General features: G+C 45.1%; 1 protein-coding gene across 2 annotated transcripts in view; it reads left to right on the plus strand.

The window, feature by feature from the left end:
- The window catches only part of KLHDC3 (kelch domain containing 3), a 70429-nt gene extending 55566 nt beyond the window's left edge, over positions 1-14863 (plus strand). For both annotated transcript variants that reach the window (XR_015050751.1, XM_085852293.1), the window contains 3 exons: positions 8188-8261; positions 8512-8590; positions 13785-14863. Coding sequence is in view for 1 of the 2 variants with exons in the window: in XM_085852293.1 (XP_085708419.1) it covers positions 8188-8261; positions 8512-8590; positions 13785-13851 (220 nt within the window). In the remaining variant the exon portion in view is untranslated. The remainder of the gene's footprint in view (positions 1-8187; positions 8262-8511; positions 8591-13784) is intronic.
- Positions 14864-16000: the final 1137 nt, after the last annotated feature.

Here is a 16000-nt window from a genome sequence, read left to right on the forward strand (position 1 = left end):
TTTACAAAGAATGGTGGTCAGGGGGAGATTGAGTGTGGAAGTACATTTTTGGAAGTTACAGATTTCACCTCTACCACTACTAACCCCCACACCACCTCCCCCACAGTGACATAATCAACTCTACTGTAGTAAGCTGATAGGACATCCGTTTTTATGCAGCACTTTGAGCTTCAACCTCCCATATTTTATTGTTCTTCATGTTGATCATGTCCTCCCTTTGATGACTTATCTTTTGTATAAAAAGTAACACAAGCCATGATTTCCTGACATCCTCGTCAGCAAAGGAGAAGAGCGTGCAGAGATAAGGTGGCATGTGGCAGGCAGCATGCCGACTAGCTGGGAGTTGGGGGGAGGGGGTGGAGGGTGGAGGGTGGAGCAGGGGGAGAGCTTGAAATGGCTGGCGCGTGGTGAATTTGTTGTCTCGCCTGATTGTGTTCGCAATTCACAGATCTCTCTTGATATTAGAAAGACTGCCACTGGAGCCTTCCCTTGGACTGCATCTCATTTGCAAAATAATTGGGGGTGGGGAGTGGAGGTTGAGGTGGGGGGGGGGGGAAGAGAGTAAGGGGTTGGGTGCCGCGAGTAGCACGATCATGGGAACTTGTAGTGAGCAGAAGCTGGTTAGGAGTTGACAGATGTAGTCCAGCTGGCTGTAAAATGGGAGACAGTTTAAGTGTTGTGTCTTTCTTCTGGAAATGTGCGTTACATGGTCAGAATCCCATTGTGTGATGAGCACTGGAAACCATGCTCACATGCACATACTCGTATTTTTGGCCAGTGAGTCTGGAATAAGGCACTCTTGATCCGCATCTGCTGTATAGTTTAACCTGATTACCTTTTATTATATGAGCGAAAAAGGAGATACAATCATATTCTTTATTTGTAGCTTCACAAATTGTACTTTGCTTTTATAATTCCAGAACACTGTGTATATGTATGTACAGTGTATGTGTATGTATGTATGTATATATATATATATATATATATATATATATATATATATATATATATATATATATATTGTTACGAATTTGGGAATTCGATTGCACACAACAAACAGGTTCCTTTAGTCAGCTATGTCAATAAGTGCTTGTTCCCTAGATAGCTCACCTTCCATTGTTTAAATGTTCAGAAATCGATTAGATGCGCTGCGGATCAATTTAATAGTTAGGGAACAAACAATCGAGACATCCCTCCCCCCTCTTCTGCGAAGAGCAAGAAGAACCCTGCCGTCCCGTGACTCGTGATGTCAACACCTCCCTCCCACCCGTGGCTGAGCGGGGGATGGAGCACGAGGGCATGAGTCATGAGTCACGCCGGGATCGGGGGAAGCGCGGGAGAAGGATAAGAGGAAATCTTTTTCTTTTGTTCGTGGGCAGAGTTGGAGAAGGGAGTTGAGGGGAGTCGTTCAGCAGACCGTCGGGTCCTGCTTGGCTTGCGTTAGGGTTGAGGCCTTCGGAAGCTTTTTGCTTTGACTGGCTCAGTGAGCTTCGGCTGAGGCCTGACTCGGGAGGAGGCTTTTTGGAGGCTCCTTGCTTTGACGGTTCCGTGAGCTTTGGCTTCTGCTTGGCTCGGGAGAGCTTTTTGCTTCAAGCTGCCCTGTTTGGAAGGAAGTTAAGCCGGTCGCTCGGCTCGAGCTGCGAGTGGTGGCTTCTTCTTCTTCTTGGTTCGTGGAGCTTTTTGTTCTCCATTTTGGTTCCCGGCTTGGTGCGACTCATCGACCTCTTCATGGAGGTGGTTCCTCGGGGAAGCGACGCATCGACGGGAAGGATCGGCGCCTCGTCTCACCAGCACGTGTTGAGAAGCTCGGGAGGATTCGCGGGAGCTCGGGAAGGATCACGGCGATTGGATCCAGCTCACTCTCACTGGAGCCTGGGCCCAAACAACTTGAAGACCACACGAGGTGGAGAGTTTCGAGATAGTTTCTGGGTTTCAGCTCATCTGTCCTCCAAGCTGGAGCTCGTTATTAAAGGCCTCTGCCACCATTTCTTGGGTGTGTGTGTGTGTGCGTACGTGTGTCCGTGGGCCCGTCTAATAAGTAGGAACTGCTGTTAAGTGCAAGTGACTGTACATAATAAGTAGACAGTTGTAGTTCTTTTGTCGTGCTTTTGTTGCTTGTATAATTGCATATGTGTTTTGCCTTGTTTAATTGCATGCGTGCTTTATTATAATAAATGTCCTTGTGTGAATGTAAACCTGTTCGTTGCGTTCATTCCTTCATTGAACTGCCCCATCTTGCACTCGGAATATAGTTGATTTTTAAATAGCCGATAAATAGAATCGGGTCCGGCGAGGTCTGGCGATAATACCCGCTCGGTTATCCCAGAACGGAACGGACCGCTTAAGCGGTTCGTGTCCAAGCGGTCCCTCGGTAGGTTACCCGCGGGTACTTAGGTATATCGATATTCGGCGATTTGACCCTATTTCGCGCGGGTAGAATACGGACTGGGCCGTGGTGGGAATAAAAACCCACCCGTGACTGGTTTCTGGAGTTGTTCCAGAAAGTTTCGACTGGATTGTCCGTTCGATGAGCGAAGCGACCGCTATTGGTTAGACGCGGTCGTTCGCACGCCGACGGGCGGGAGACTACAACACTGGTGCCCGGGAGTGGGAAACAGATTCATTCCCCTCCAAACTAAATTAACGGGAATCGGACCAAGGGTGCGACCCTCAATTCCCCCAAACAACAAGCTTTAAATTATTCCGAGAAGCAAAATGGCGGTTCAAGGCGAACGGGAGCAGGGGGTAATAAATAGAGATTTAGAAATGTTTGAATCTATGGCCTGGGGCGAAATCACCGTGCAGGTCACTCCCATTATGCGCCAGGTATTGTTAATTTTGCTGGCAAAGATGGATGGCAAGGGAAGCGAAATGGATGAAAGTGCTTTCAAGATAATAAGCGACATGGAAACAAATGAAAAATGAAAGGGGAAACAAAATGGATGGAATGCAAAGCGAAATGAAAAACGAAATGAAGGTGAATTTGAAAGAAAATGCAAAGGAAATGAAGGAAGAAATAAAAAAACAACATGGATGAGAAAATGCAAAAACTGCGGGGTGAGATGCAGCACATCGAGCGGAATCTCCAGGCTGGGCAAAAGGCGGTGACGGCAGTGGCGTGCGACGAAGCGCGGACAACAGTGTGCAAAATGGCGGCGCCACGTGCGGGAGCGAACGAGCTGGGAGGGAGTGCAACGGCTGTGCCCCCCGCGATGGAAGCGGGGGAGGACAACGTAATCCGGGAGACGTGTAGGACGAGGCACGTGGAGGTGACTACGACGGAAAAATTAATGGTGACAGAAGAAGGGACAGTGACAGAGAGGGAAAAATTAAATGGGGTGACGGAGACGTGTACGGCAAGACACGTAGAGACGACGGAAGTAATAAAAGGAATAACAGAGACACAGGAGATAGAAACGGTAGAGGAGAGACTACACGATAAACATGAAAGTAAAGACGAGCACACACACATGGAGGTAGTGGAGGACGATGAGGGGGTGCTCGGGGAATGTGTCATGACCCGGTGCAAGCAGCCGGATAGCCTCCTCCAGGAACAAGGGGAGACGCTATGCTCCCTTGAAGCGGATCTCGACCAGGTGGGTCCGGTCGAGCTTTGCGAGGTAGAGGGTGAGAGTGCTGTTGACAGGTGCACACGAAGCTTGGGGGGTATGAAGGCCCTGGGAACCCTTGTGGTGACGCAAATCCCCGGCGTGGTCGTCCCGGTGTGTGTGTGTACGAGTAAGCCAAAATGCGTGCTGGAAACCACGCATAGCTTGAGTGTTATGGCGTGTGTGAGGAAAACCACGTGTGTGAGTGATATGGTGTGCCTGGTAGCGAGTGTGCCGAAATGCGTGCCTTCCAGCATGCCGTGTGTAAAGGATACACCGAGTGTGGAAGGAACAGAGTGTGCGAGGGAAACAGCGTGTGTGGTTTCGAAGTGTGTGAGAGAAACACACAGGGTGGAAGGAACAGCGTGTGTGAGAGAAACCGTGTGTGTGAGAGCACTGTATGTGAGGGAGATGGTGGTTGGCATGTGCGAACATGCAACCGAGTGTCATGGCGAGGTGTGTGAGCGTCGTGGCTCGTGGGAGTTTGAGCGTGAGAGAGCGACGAAGACGGTGCCTGACGGTGGACAAAGGCCGAGTAGCGGCCGTCGTGGCTTTGGGGACCGTGCCGGGTTTGCACGGCAGCGCGTTTGGGGTCCGTGCTGTGCAACGCACGAGGCCGCCACGTGCGCGGCTACGCGTGTGAAACCCGGTCCGGAAATGCACGCGGTGGATTAGCCAATCCCGCGGGACTGACAGGAGCTAGGCTGGATTATGAATTTGGAACGGATGGGTTTTTCAGGCGAGCGTGTGTGCGAAGCTCCGACGAGTAGAGCACATGTGCTCGCGTGGGGAGCCCCTCGAAACGTGAGGTTTGCTTTAGATGCGCAGGGTGACGTCGTGGCTGCATGGTTGGAATCCGGCAAGAGGGAAATCCCTGCCGGATGGTGCCATCCGATAATGAACGAGGTGCGAGAAACGCGAACAGCTGCCATGACGTCACGAGGAAAGCGTGCAGGTTGCAAGTTGCCGTGCTGGTGCGCGCATAAAAAAAAAAGCAAGCCTCACTTCAGGTGAACAGGATTCCCTGGGCAAGGGGTGGAAGACCCCCCCTGTCAAGGGGGCACAGGAAGTACTAGTTAGGGAGATGGGTTAGCGATAGTTAGACCAGCTTCATGGGGACATGGGTTGGTTGTTCCTCATGGAGCCCGTGGAATGGATTAGTTAGAGAGATTTTAGTTCAGATTTAGGAAATGGGAATTTTTGGGATTTTCGGAGACATGGACAGACTGGAAATGTGTAGTGGAGACGTAGTTTAGCTACGCAGAGTAAATGGAACGTGCATTGATGTAAGGGATGATGAGGGAGCACGAGTTAGCTAGGGGATTTAGTTCGAAGGATGGCAGTATAGTGTTGGTGTGAGTTGTGAAATGGAAAGTGTGTGAGGAATGAGTGTGGGACAGTGGGCCCAAGTGTGCGAGTGGAGCGAATGTGGTATGACTGGTTGGGGGGAGGAGTGATTCCCACCCAAGTGACCCCGGGGTCAGTTTATTGTTTGCTTGTGGGTTATTCAAATTTACTAACAGGAGGTCCTTTTGTTGTTGGTGTCGAGAGAAGGCACGAAACCTGTTTGGGGGGGGTGCAAGAGTTCATGGACCGGCTGGGAGCGTGGCTGGAAAGTTGAGTATTTGTTTAGTGGGCACCGGACTAGTCGGTCAGAGTAAGCCAAGGGCCCAAGAGGGGCCGGGATAGTGTAGTGAGCACGGGCGACCCTTCGGAAACGGGACCCGTAGCGCCAGAATGCCATGGGGGCAGTGTAGTGGGCACGGGCGACCCTCGGAAGGGGCCTGGGGCGCCAGCCTGCCACGTGAGCGTCGAGGGGGAGTCGCCAGGGAGGGCACTCCCCAGTTTAGGGAGCTGGTAGGCTCGGAGGCAGTTGCAGTGCCTGGGGGTGCCATCGTTGGAGAATCGGCAGAGGGTAGTTCCTGCCAAGAGAGCCACGCGTCCCAGCCATGAGACCGTGTGAGGGCACGGGAGGAAAATTTGAGGGCATGGCCCGAAATTTGTGAGGACACCAACACAGGAGAGGGGAATCTGGGTTGTTAGAACCAGCAGTTTAAGCGAGAGGCGCTTTTGGAAAGCCCCGGGGTATTTTAGGTGTAATAATTTTTAGGGTAGTTCGGAGATGTACCCCTTCGCACCATCCATCCCTGCGCTCTCGTTGTGGGCCGCTGGACTCACCTTGGGTTAGAGATCGCTGAAATCTTTAGTTTTCTTTTACCTCCACAAGTATTTCACAATTTATTTTTACTCTCGCCGAAGGAGAGGGTATTGCATTTGGGTTCGTTGTCTGTCTGTTTGTTACTTGCAAAATCGAAGATTTTTCAAGTATATTGGTCAGTCGATTTTGTTTTTCTGTCTGTCTGTCTATTGCCGACAGGTCACAATTATAAACAGATTTTCACGAAACTTCACCACATAGTTGAGTTTGCCAAAAGCAAGAAGCCTATTGTTTTTGAGGTCAAAAGGTCAACAAAGGCAAAAGGTCAACAGCTTATGTGAGATTTCTAAAATCCTCAGTTTTCATCCAATTGACTTGAAATTTGAAGAGGATTTATATTTCAGGTCACTGAATTAAACCACCAATTATTTTTGAGATCAACATGGACCAAAATGTCAACATAGGCCCAAGGTCAACAACTAAGGTGAGATTTATAAAATCCTCAATTTTCATCTGATTGACTGTAAATTTGAAGAGGATTTATACTTCAGGTTTCTTAATTCAACTAGCCAATTATTTTTGAGGTCAACATGGACCAAAAGGTCAACATAGGCCAAAGGTCAACAACTAAGATGGTATTTCTAAAATCCTCAATTTTCAACCCATTGAAAAGGATTTGCATATCAGGTCACTGAATTCAACCACCAAATACTTTTGAGGTCAATGTAGGCCAAAAGGTTAACATCATCCCAAGGTCAACAACTCAGGTGGTATTTCTAAAATCCTCAATTTTCATTCGATTCACTTTAAATTTGAAGAGGAGTTGCATATTTGGTCATTGGATTCAACCACCAATTATTTTTGAGGTCAAATTTGTTTCATGGATTTGGCAAGTGTCGTGCTCTGCACGACATCTTCTTCTTGTTTGTTTGTTTGTCTGCACCAAACTTTAGTGTTTCTCTCCGCAACCGCTTGTCACTTTGAAACAATTTTTTTTACCATATGAGTGACAACTCATGTGGAATGTTTTGTTGATAATTATGACATCATAGGTCACATGGTGTGGCAGTAATGTTGGAAAAATGGAAAAAAATTTGACCTCTATCTCTGATACCGCACCAAGGAAAAATTTAAACTTTGCACACGGCAAGTACTCCCCATGGAGAATGTGCTTTTTTATGATGTTACAGGTGCCTTCATTAAGATGTCAAAATGACATATGTAGAATGCTACATCTGATCAGTATTAACATTTTTGAGGGTCCACATGAGGGAATAAAATGGTCCACAGAAAAAAATTTGATGACTCCATCAGTCGCGTGATTTGGCAGCCATATTGTGTGTATTTTTTTAAAACCTTCAAAAATCTTCTCTGAAGTGGCTGAACAGATCAAGATGAAACTTTGCATGTACGACTGCCTATCAATTAGGAAAAAAAGGTTCACACATATGACATCATAGGTCACATGGTTTGGCTGCCATATTGCATTTACCCGAAAACCGATAAAAAGCTTCTGCAGAACGGCTGGACAGATCGAGGGGAATCTTCACACACATGTTCCACAATACAACCGTGTACAAGTTTGTTAAGGAATAATTGATAGGGCACATGGTTTGGCACTCATATTGGATTGAAGAAAAAATATTAAATAATGTTTTCTCTGGAACCGCTTAATCAATTGATGTGAAACTTTAAAATTATGATCGAGTCATGATGGGGAATACATGTTTTAAATTTCAACTTTATCAGTATGAATGGTCTGGCAGCCAGGATTATTTACCTTTTTTTGATCTGGGTTCTTTTTGATATTTTTTATATATGTATTTTTTTTTTGAATAAGTTTCAATTGGCTGTGCCTGTATGGGTTTGAGGGTAAAGGAGCCTCAGCTGAAATGGAAATCCTATCCAGGTTCCTCCTGATGACTTTATCTTTTATTTTCGCTTGTTTGGGTTCCTTCTAATTCCTCCAATGCAGGACTGTACCTGTTTGGTCTTCTGTTTGATTTGATTTTATTTTATTTTAAATCCCATTTTGAATTCAATTGAATAATGATTAAAAAAACGTCATGGGTCTGGGTCAGGTGTCCAATCAAAGTGGGACGTCTTGGTACCTGGTCATCACTGCCAGCCAGCAGTTATAAAGTGGCAGTTCTAATTATGTCTCATTAATTACATAACACACCAGTACACAAACACCACACAAAATACATTACACAAACACCACACAAAACAAGTCCTGGTGAGAGTCTGCAATCACTGATTGCTCTTTTTCGTGTTCTTACTGTGAAAGCATTCATTTTCTTTATGCTTAGTTGAGACGACAGGAAACTGACAGTTTTGCTTTTTATTTCCGTTTCCACCATGACTGACCTCCTTTCTCAATCCCCTCCACATCTACCACTCTTGCTGTTATGTGGACAGCCCTTGTCCAGACCATGGAATGGGGGACGATTTTAACCTCATGGATCACTCGGACCTGTACGTGCTCGATTTTGGTAAGGAATCCTGGTACCTACCCACAACTCTTCTTATGAATTTTGGTCAACGAATAAAGCAGAGCTACCACTATGACCTGGGAAGTTGAGTATTTCGTACGAGCAGCTCGTACACCATTAACATAATGACTGTGTGATGGACTGTTGAATGAAGATGGTGACAATCGGTTAACATTCCCGTGATTTATGTCAAACATCTGATGGTGATGTTGATGAAAATATTTGTGTTGTGACCTTTCCATGCCCTTAGCCCCCAGTCTAAAGACCCTGTGTAAACTGGCTGTCATCCACCATGGACTGGATCAGTCAGCCCTACCCCAAGACATCAGGTGATTATTATTATTATTTTTTCCCCATTTTCCTCTTCGACCATTGGGAAGTACAGGTCTATCTATATACGTGTGTCACAAATGGGTTTTCTTTGCTTGTTATGCTTTGTGACTGCCCCTGGTTCAAATCTCAAAATATTGCACCTTAGGATTAAAAAAAAAAAAAAACAACTTCTGTGGTGCTGCTAACTTTGATGCTAACTCAGGAAAAGTAAGAGGGGTTAGCAGGAGGTCAGATGTAGTTGTGTTGTTGATTTTATTGTGATGACCCTGTGCTGGTGGGGATGTTTGTGTTTACATAATGGCGTATTTTGGGCAAGTTTCATGGAGTCTTTGCACTGGAAATGGCTTGGGTTGTACATTATACTCGGAGCAAATCTAAACTCGATCACCTCTTCAAAAGTATTAACGATTCAAACAGTAAAATGGCTTTGGTCTCTGGTGAGGTTAATCTAACGAGATAATCTCCTGAAAAGCCAGATGTGGTTGAGCTTTAACTCCACTGCTGTGATTCCCTGATAAATGACGGCAGAGAAGCTTGTTCGTTGTGCGTCGTCATTTTCATCAGTGGACGGTGAATCTGGAAAACTTAAAGTTGGGAAGTCAAACTAGTATCATTATGTCGGTTTGTGTTTGAACAGTATCTAAAGTGAGGAGTACTTGTTTTCCAGATCTAGTGGATCATGTACACGCTGTTTATATATGGTGAGAGTGTTCATTTGGTATCTTGACTTCGACAACTCAAACTTAATTCACAATATTTTGACCCCGATAGTGATTTGAATGGGTAAACCAACCGAATGCTTTCATTGTGTAAGAATCTAACTTGTTGAGAAGGCATCAATTCAAAAATGGGTGTCAGATGTTTGTAGCCACCACAAAAGAGAAACCTGTATGTTGTGAGCATCGGCTTGCGGTTCAAAGTACAACTTGGAGCTCCTGGGAGGCGGGTGAGGGCGGAGGTCAGCGTTATCGAAGCAAGGCAGGGTGCACATGGATTCGCCATTATCTGCACCTTTCTTACCGGTGTAAACAAGGCCTCGTGCCGCCCTGTTGGGGGTCCTCCTTTTGAGCGTTTCCTCAATTTTACAGCCACACATCCATGTGCTGTCGTCGTTTGCCCAGTCTACAGTCACTCTGTGCTCGATGTTCTGTCGGGAATGGTTCATATATTACCTCCGCCACCGAAGATGGATGGAGGTTATGTTTTCACCCCTGTCTGTTTGTCTTTGAGCAGGATATCTCAAAAGGTTGTGGACGGATTCAGACGAAACTTGGTGGACAGGTTGGGTGTTTGACAAGGAAGAATTGATTCGATTTTTTTTTTGTGTAGATCCGGATCTGGAAACGAGAATTTTTTTTAATTTTTCAAGTGATTCTTTACCATTTAAAGATGGGGCCAAAAACGATATATAGCATTATATTTCAAAAAGTTGTGGACGAGTTGTAACAAAACAAGGTGGATGAGTTGGCTAGTTGACACGAACAAGCTGATTAAATTCTGGTTCGGGTCCGGATCCAGATCCGGCCTGTCAGTGTGATACAAAACGTTAAATGTTCAGCCTTGTGGAGGTATGCGCTCTACCGAGTACCATTGTCGTTCCAATCTATGCTTGCGTGTTCTGTTTAGGGCAAGAGTATTTATTTATTTGTGGAGCGTTGGTTGCCTCCGACTTTATCTTCAGGCAGAATGCAAAACAATTGGCGTAATGATGGATTCTCTCTGTTCAAACGATGCGATTTAGAGCTAGCACCTCTTATTAGGCAAAGGGTACTTGATTCGATATTGAAAGAATTTTTATTGATCACAGCTTGAGCCATATAACACTCCTTCAATTCCTCTCACTCTGTCCTCTATAGCAGAAGAAATAGGACAGCGTCGGAAATGATCTAAGCTTTCGACAACACGGAAGAATTTCCAAATTTCACTGTGATACTGAGTAAGGTTTAATCTGGTGGAAGGTAGTTCAAACAATTGAGACAGTCAGCTTAACACCTCCTCTGAAAGATGGTGAAGCATTGTAAAAGTAGTGTTTCGATGAATTTCTTCTCCTCATGATCAAAACAAAACTAGACATCTTATTTTTCCCTTAAGGCCTTAGTTATTTTATAACTTGGTTTACGCAGTTCTTCAGCTAAAATGTAGGGTCGGTAGGTCGAAATATAAATATAATTTCAATTTTTAGGAATTTATATTTTTATGATTTGTTTTCGGATGTTCCATGGAAAAGACAAAGGTAGGTGGGGGGAAAAATAAATATAAATCCCAGACCAGGAGGATCTAAGAAAACATTGAAGATGGAAAACCATTCAAATGCAGAATGCCATTGTTCACTGTATCATCTGATGTGAAAAACAATAAAGAAGGATTAAAACTTGTTTTTACAATATAGTCTGGCATGTTTTTCTTATAGGAACCTGTTGGATCATCAAACAAATGGAAAAATGCTGAGAAAATTACTGTCCAAGTCATAGATGTGTGCGTGCACACCAGTGCATAGTGCTGGATATGATTTAAAAAAAAGGTGTCTACTCGGAGTCAACACGCTCAAAACAATCAATCAGAGCCATAACCAGCTAAGTTTTCAGTGGGCATCTGATCGTACCGTCTCCCCATCCCCATGAGCACATCAAAGGCTGATTTCTGGTCCGTTGAAGGCTGAATATCAGCATCTCGCAGGGAAACTTTGATGTAATTGGCACCAAAATCTTTCAATACGAACAGCGGCGTACAACTTTCGATGGAAACAAAATCATCACGATCGAGAGTAGTGTGCGATTATCCCTGCTGCTGCACTGAATTGATGCAATAGTTCGGCCAGAATATTCGTCGTCAAGATGTTGCGTGATTAAATCACCAATACAGTCACTCGAATTTATACCGCTGACATACTTCTTAACAACTCATGGCTCACAGACTTCCTCTCCTGTCGCAGTTACCGTGTGGCCCTAAATTGAGTTCTTTCATCCCCTCTTCCTGTCCAGGCTGGAGTTCCTCAAGGTAGCGTTCTGGGCCCTGTTCTTTTTCTGGTTTTCATCAATGATTCTAGCAGCTTGGAAAATCCTCTATATCTGTTTGCTGATGACTCCACCCTCTGCCATACCATCTGTCATCCCTCAGACCGGCATGCAGCGGCTTATTCACTCACGGCAGATCTGGGTAAAATCACAAACTGGTCCAACGCGTGGAACATGTCTTTCAATCCGGACAAATCTCACACTCTCACTATGTCTGTTCGAAAGGACCGTTTAGAAAATCCCCCCATCCACTTTCTCAACAATCTTCTGGAAGAAATCCTTTCTTTCAAGCTTCTGGGTCTCACTCACTATCTGCCATGACCTTTCCTGGGAAAGCCACATTTCAAACCTCGCCTCCAAAGCCAGTCACCGACTGGGAATTCTCCGTCGTGCAAAGTCCTTCCTTGGCCCACCTGAGCTCCTGACCACTTACAAAGCTTTTGTCCGTAGCCTGATGGAGTACTGCTCTCCCCTCTGGGCTGGTGCTCCTGCCTCCCACCTTTCTCGGCTTCACGCTGTAGAAACCAAGGCATGTCAGATCATTGGCATCTCCCGCAATGAGGCTGAGTCTTTGGGCCTCTCACTCAATCACCGCAGGTTGGTCGGTGGTCTTTCTGTCTTTTACCGTCTCCTCTCCAGCCTCGCCCCCCCCCCAGCTCTCTCTCTGCGATTTGTCCCCACCACATTTCCGCAGGGCGCTCAAGGTCCGCCAACAACCCCCTTCTGGTAAAACAACAAAATCACGAATCACTGTTCACCTTCACTCTTTCATTCCTCTTTTTTCCCGCCTTTGGAATAAACTCCCTCACTCTATTCATTCCCATTCTTCCCTCCAGGCCTTCAAAACAGCTGTTCACCACCACCTCTTATCATCCCCCATCCAAATCCTCCATCTTTTCTACTCCCGATAATCCACCCAAGCCCACCTCCTTCAAATTCCCTGCTTTCCTTCCTGAATGTCCCTGTAATATCCATCTTCTATTCCCCATGTTCCCCATCCCATCCCTCTCCCTTCCACAGATCTCCTAATGTCTCTGTTCCCCACTGTTTTGTCCTTCCCACTCTTTCCCCTCTTGTCTTATGTCCCCCATGATGTGTGTTGTGTGTAAGCTCTCACACGAGCCTCGACAAGGTATACAAAAAAAAAACAAAAACAAACAAACAAAAAAAAAACAATCACTTTCGCCCCAGAAACAACAGTCAATCTGAACCATGCTGGCCACTGCTCAGACGCCATGACCGAAGACCACTGCACAGTTCTACTGCACAGCTTTACTGCGCAGCTCGGTTAAAGGTGACTCGGCATTTTGGTGCGCACGCACGAAATTATATTTTGAAAATAAATGCCGACGTTTACATTTCGGGTTTTGAAACTTTTGCACCTTCGGCGGAAAATGTATAAATATAAAATACACCCGTGCGGGAGTGACGGTCATCTCTGCGAGGAAATATATCGCCTCCTGGAGGTAGGGCAGTTTTTGCAAGCTTTGAAGTCATGTGACGCGAAATTCGAAAATCCGTCCTGACCAAATTTAGATATTGTCCCATATATTCATATGCCACAATCAAATTCAAGATTGCTTGAGAAATGTAGGAGATAGATTTTGAAAATCGTCATTTTTTGCAGTTTTTGCCAACTTTGAAGTCACGTGACATGAAAACGAAAGCGACTATCGAAAATCCAGCCCGACCAAAATTTAGATATTTTCCCATAGATTAATTTGCTACAATCAAATTCAAGATCGCTTGAGAAATGGCGGAGGAGATAGAATTTGAAAATCGTCATTTTCGCAACTTCAAAGGCCTTGTGACCTTAACCTTGACCTTCGGTGACCTTGAAAGTCATACCATCGTGTACGTCTCATCGACCTCTATCAGGATCACTAATGACCAGATCAACTTCATTGTGAACGGACGGACGGACGGATCGTCACCTCTCCTCTCAACACCCATATTATTAGGTCATGCTCGAAGAGATGACCTAAAAAGGCTAAAAATGTGTTTTATATTTATATTTAATTTCGGCAAATATCCCGTCGGCGGATCCGTAAACCAAGTTATAAAATAACAAACCCTAAGCTTGATTGTATTTTCCTGATGAGACCCTCATGCTAATGGCTTTATTCTGATGCCATCTTTACTCACTGTTAATTTCTTCCATGTACCCCCTTCCAAGGTGGGAGCTTGTTGCCATGACAACCAACAGCAGCATCAGCAGGCCGATGTTGTCTTCACATGGTTGACCTCACTTGAGTCACTGATGTGTATGTAAGGGATAAGGGTGGTCTTGGCTTTTTCAAGTCAAGATGGGTTTGTTAAAGGTGGTTTGGTTAGGGTGGAGTGGAATGGATTGAGGAAGGGGGCAAAGAGGGGGAGGGGAGGGGGTCTTGCTGGAATTGTAAAAAAAAATGAGTGTGATGTCCACAGACTTTTTAAAAAAACATTGTGCTAGTTATACAGCTGAGTGTATGACGACAGAGTGGACATTGGCTAAATTAACTCTACTTTTGCACAATATAAGGAGGTGTCGGGTTGATGTTTGCAGTATTTAAGTACTGTATGTGTTATACATACGTGCTTCATTGAAAGTTTTGAATTGCTCAAGTGAAGAAAGTGAGTTGTAGAATGGCTGATTGCTGCATTGCACTGGGGAACGGGGACTTGGGATTGGGGTTGGGATTGGCTTGTAAAACATGGCACATAGGAGGTCTCCATGTACGTATCCGCCTAAGCTGTGCCCCAACCAAATGACCTGCTCATTACCTCGATTTGTGAATGCGAAACTCGTACCAAATGCAGACTTCGATCAAATGCATTATGCATCCCCAAATGTGTTTCTTTGTGAAATATGTATAATTTGCCCTTTCTTGCTGTTCTCTTGCATCAAGTGCAAAGTGTATCCTAACTGCACACGCGTTCCCTGTTCGCTGAACGAGTTGTCAAATGTAATCCTTGTGGAATCGTATCACTTTAAAAGTGATCTGTCAACTATATCGATTCGCTCCAAAGAACAGTTTCCGATGTTGTGTTTTTGTTTCAGCAAGATGGTGCATGCCTCTTGGATTATGGCGATGATCCGTGGTTACCGAAGCTTACTGTCTTGTCTTCAGTCTACCTAGCAGCGAATGTTGGCTCAGAGCCTTTATTTCCTATTGTAAGCAGCTCAAAATTGATTGTTGTGTCGCTTAAGAGCAAACACTCCCTTTAATGCATCCTATTCCAGGCCTGTGATAATAAAATGATGGATGCTTTGTCCATGGATTTTTTTTTTTTAAACTTCACCTACATTTGTCTTCAACATCTCTACCCGTTTATGCTTTTTATGATTTGCAACTTGCTTTATTTTTCGCTTAGTTGTGAAGAGTGGTGAAATATCCACTCCTCAACCTTTATTCTGATGCCTTCCAACATCGTTTTCCTTCCCACCTAAATCATCCCAACCTCACTCTTCTTTCTTCCATCAACCCCCCCCTCCCACCTCCTTCCTCTACCTTTATCAATTTATGCCCCTTCCCCAAGCAATTTAATAAATATAATTGATTTTTTTTTTGTATACGCAATTGAGATCCATGGTAGAGCGAGGTGACAAAGGATAAAATGCAACATGCAACGTACTGACAGTGAGGCATTGGGGCTATTGGATGAACGAAAAGGAGAGAGAGAGGAGGGGAGGAAACGCATCAACCTGCAAGTAAAGACTGTTGAGTTGGGTGAGGTTAATGGGGGTCGAAAAGATTGTGAGTATGATGTGAGATGGTGGTGCACTGCTTGCTTGATGCCCTGGTGGGAGAGTGCAATTGAACCCTCTCTGGAAGGCAGTTCAACAAATGGAAGAAAAGAGGAATAAAATAGTGGAGAGTAAGCCTGTAATTTTAGAGATCTACCAGGAAGAGATTATTGGAAGAACATGCCTACCCTGAAGGAGCTGTGCAGTCAGAGGGCTGAGAGAGCAGTTAGAACTCAACGGAAGGAGAGGTGTTAAAAAAAAAAAAACAGCGGCCACCATCCTGTCTACAATGAGACTGCAGTAGGCCTTGTGCTTACACTTGTACCTGATTGCTTGAGATAATAATGTGGAAACCTTTAAAGATTCCACAGAATCTCGGAGAGAGCAGTGTCATGCTGTAGCCCCAGCCCTTAGTGGAAAGCATTACTCCATTTAGCTATGGATAAAGGCCTTGTAGACCAAGTAGCTCCAATTCTCCAAGGAAAGGTTTGGATCAACAGAGGATGCCCAGTCTGCAACTGACTTTGGAAGCCAGTCCCAAAGGCTGCCCTGAAACAAACTGAATTTTTGTGGTTTGCAAAAGGAAGGGTTGTGATATAGTTCTGCTTTCATTAATTTGTGAACATAAATCTCAGTCTTCAAAGGCCTGAGTGCCACGTGAATGC

The sequence above is a fragment of the Eptatretus burgeri genome, chromosome 13 (genome assembly GCF_056783735.1).
Source record: "Eptatretus burgeri isolate ZD-2024b chromosome 13, Ebu_testis_v1, whole genome shotgun sequence".
NCBI lineage: Eukaryota > Metazoa > Chordata > Myxini > Myxiniformes > Myxinidae > Eptatretus > Eptatretus burgeri.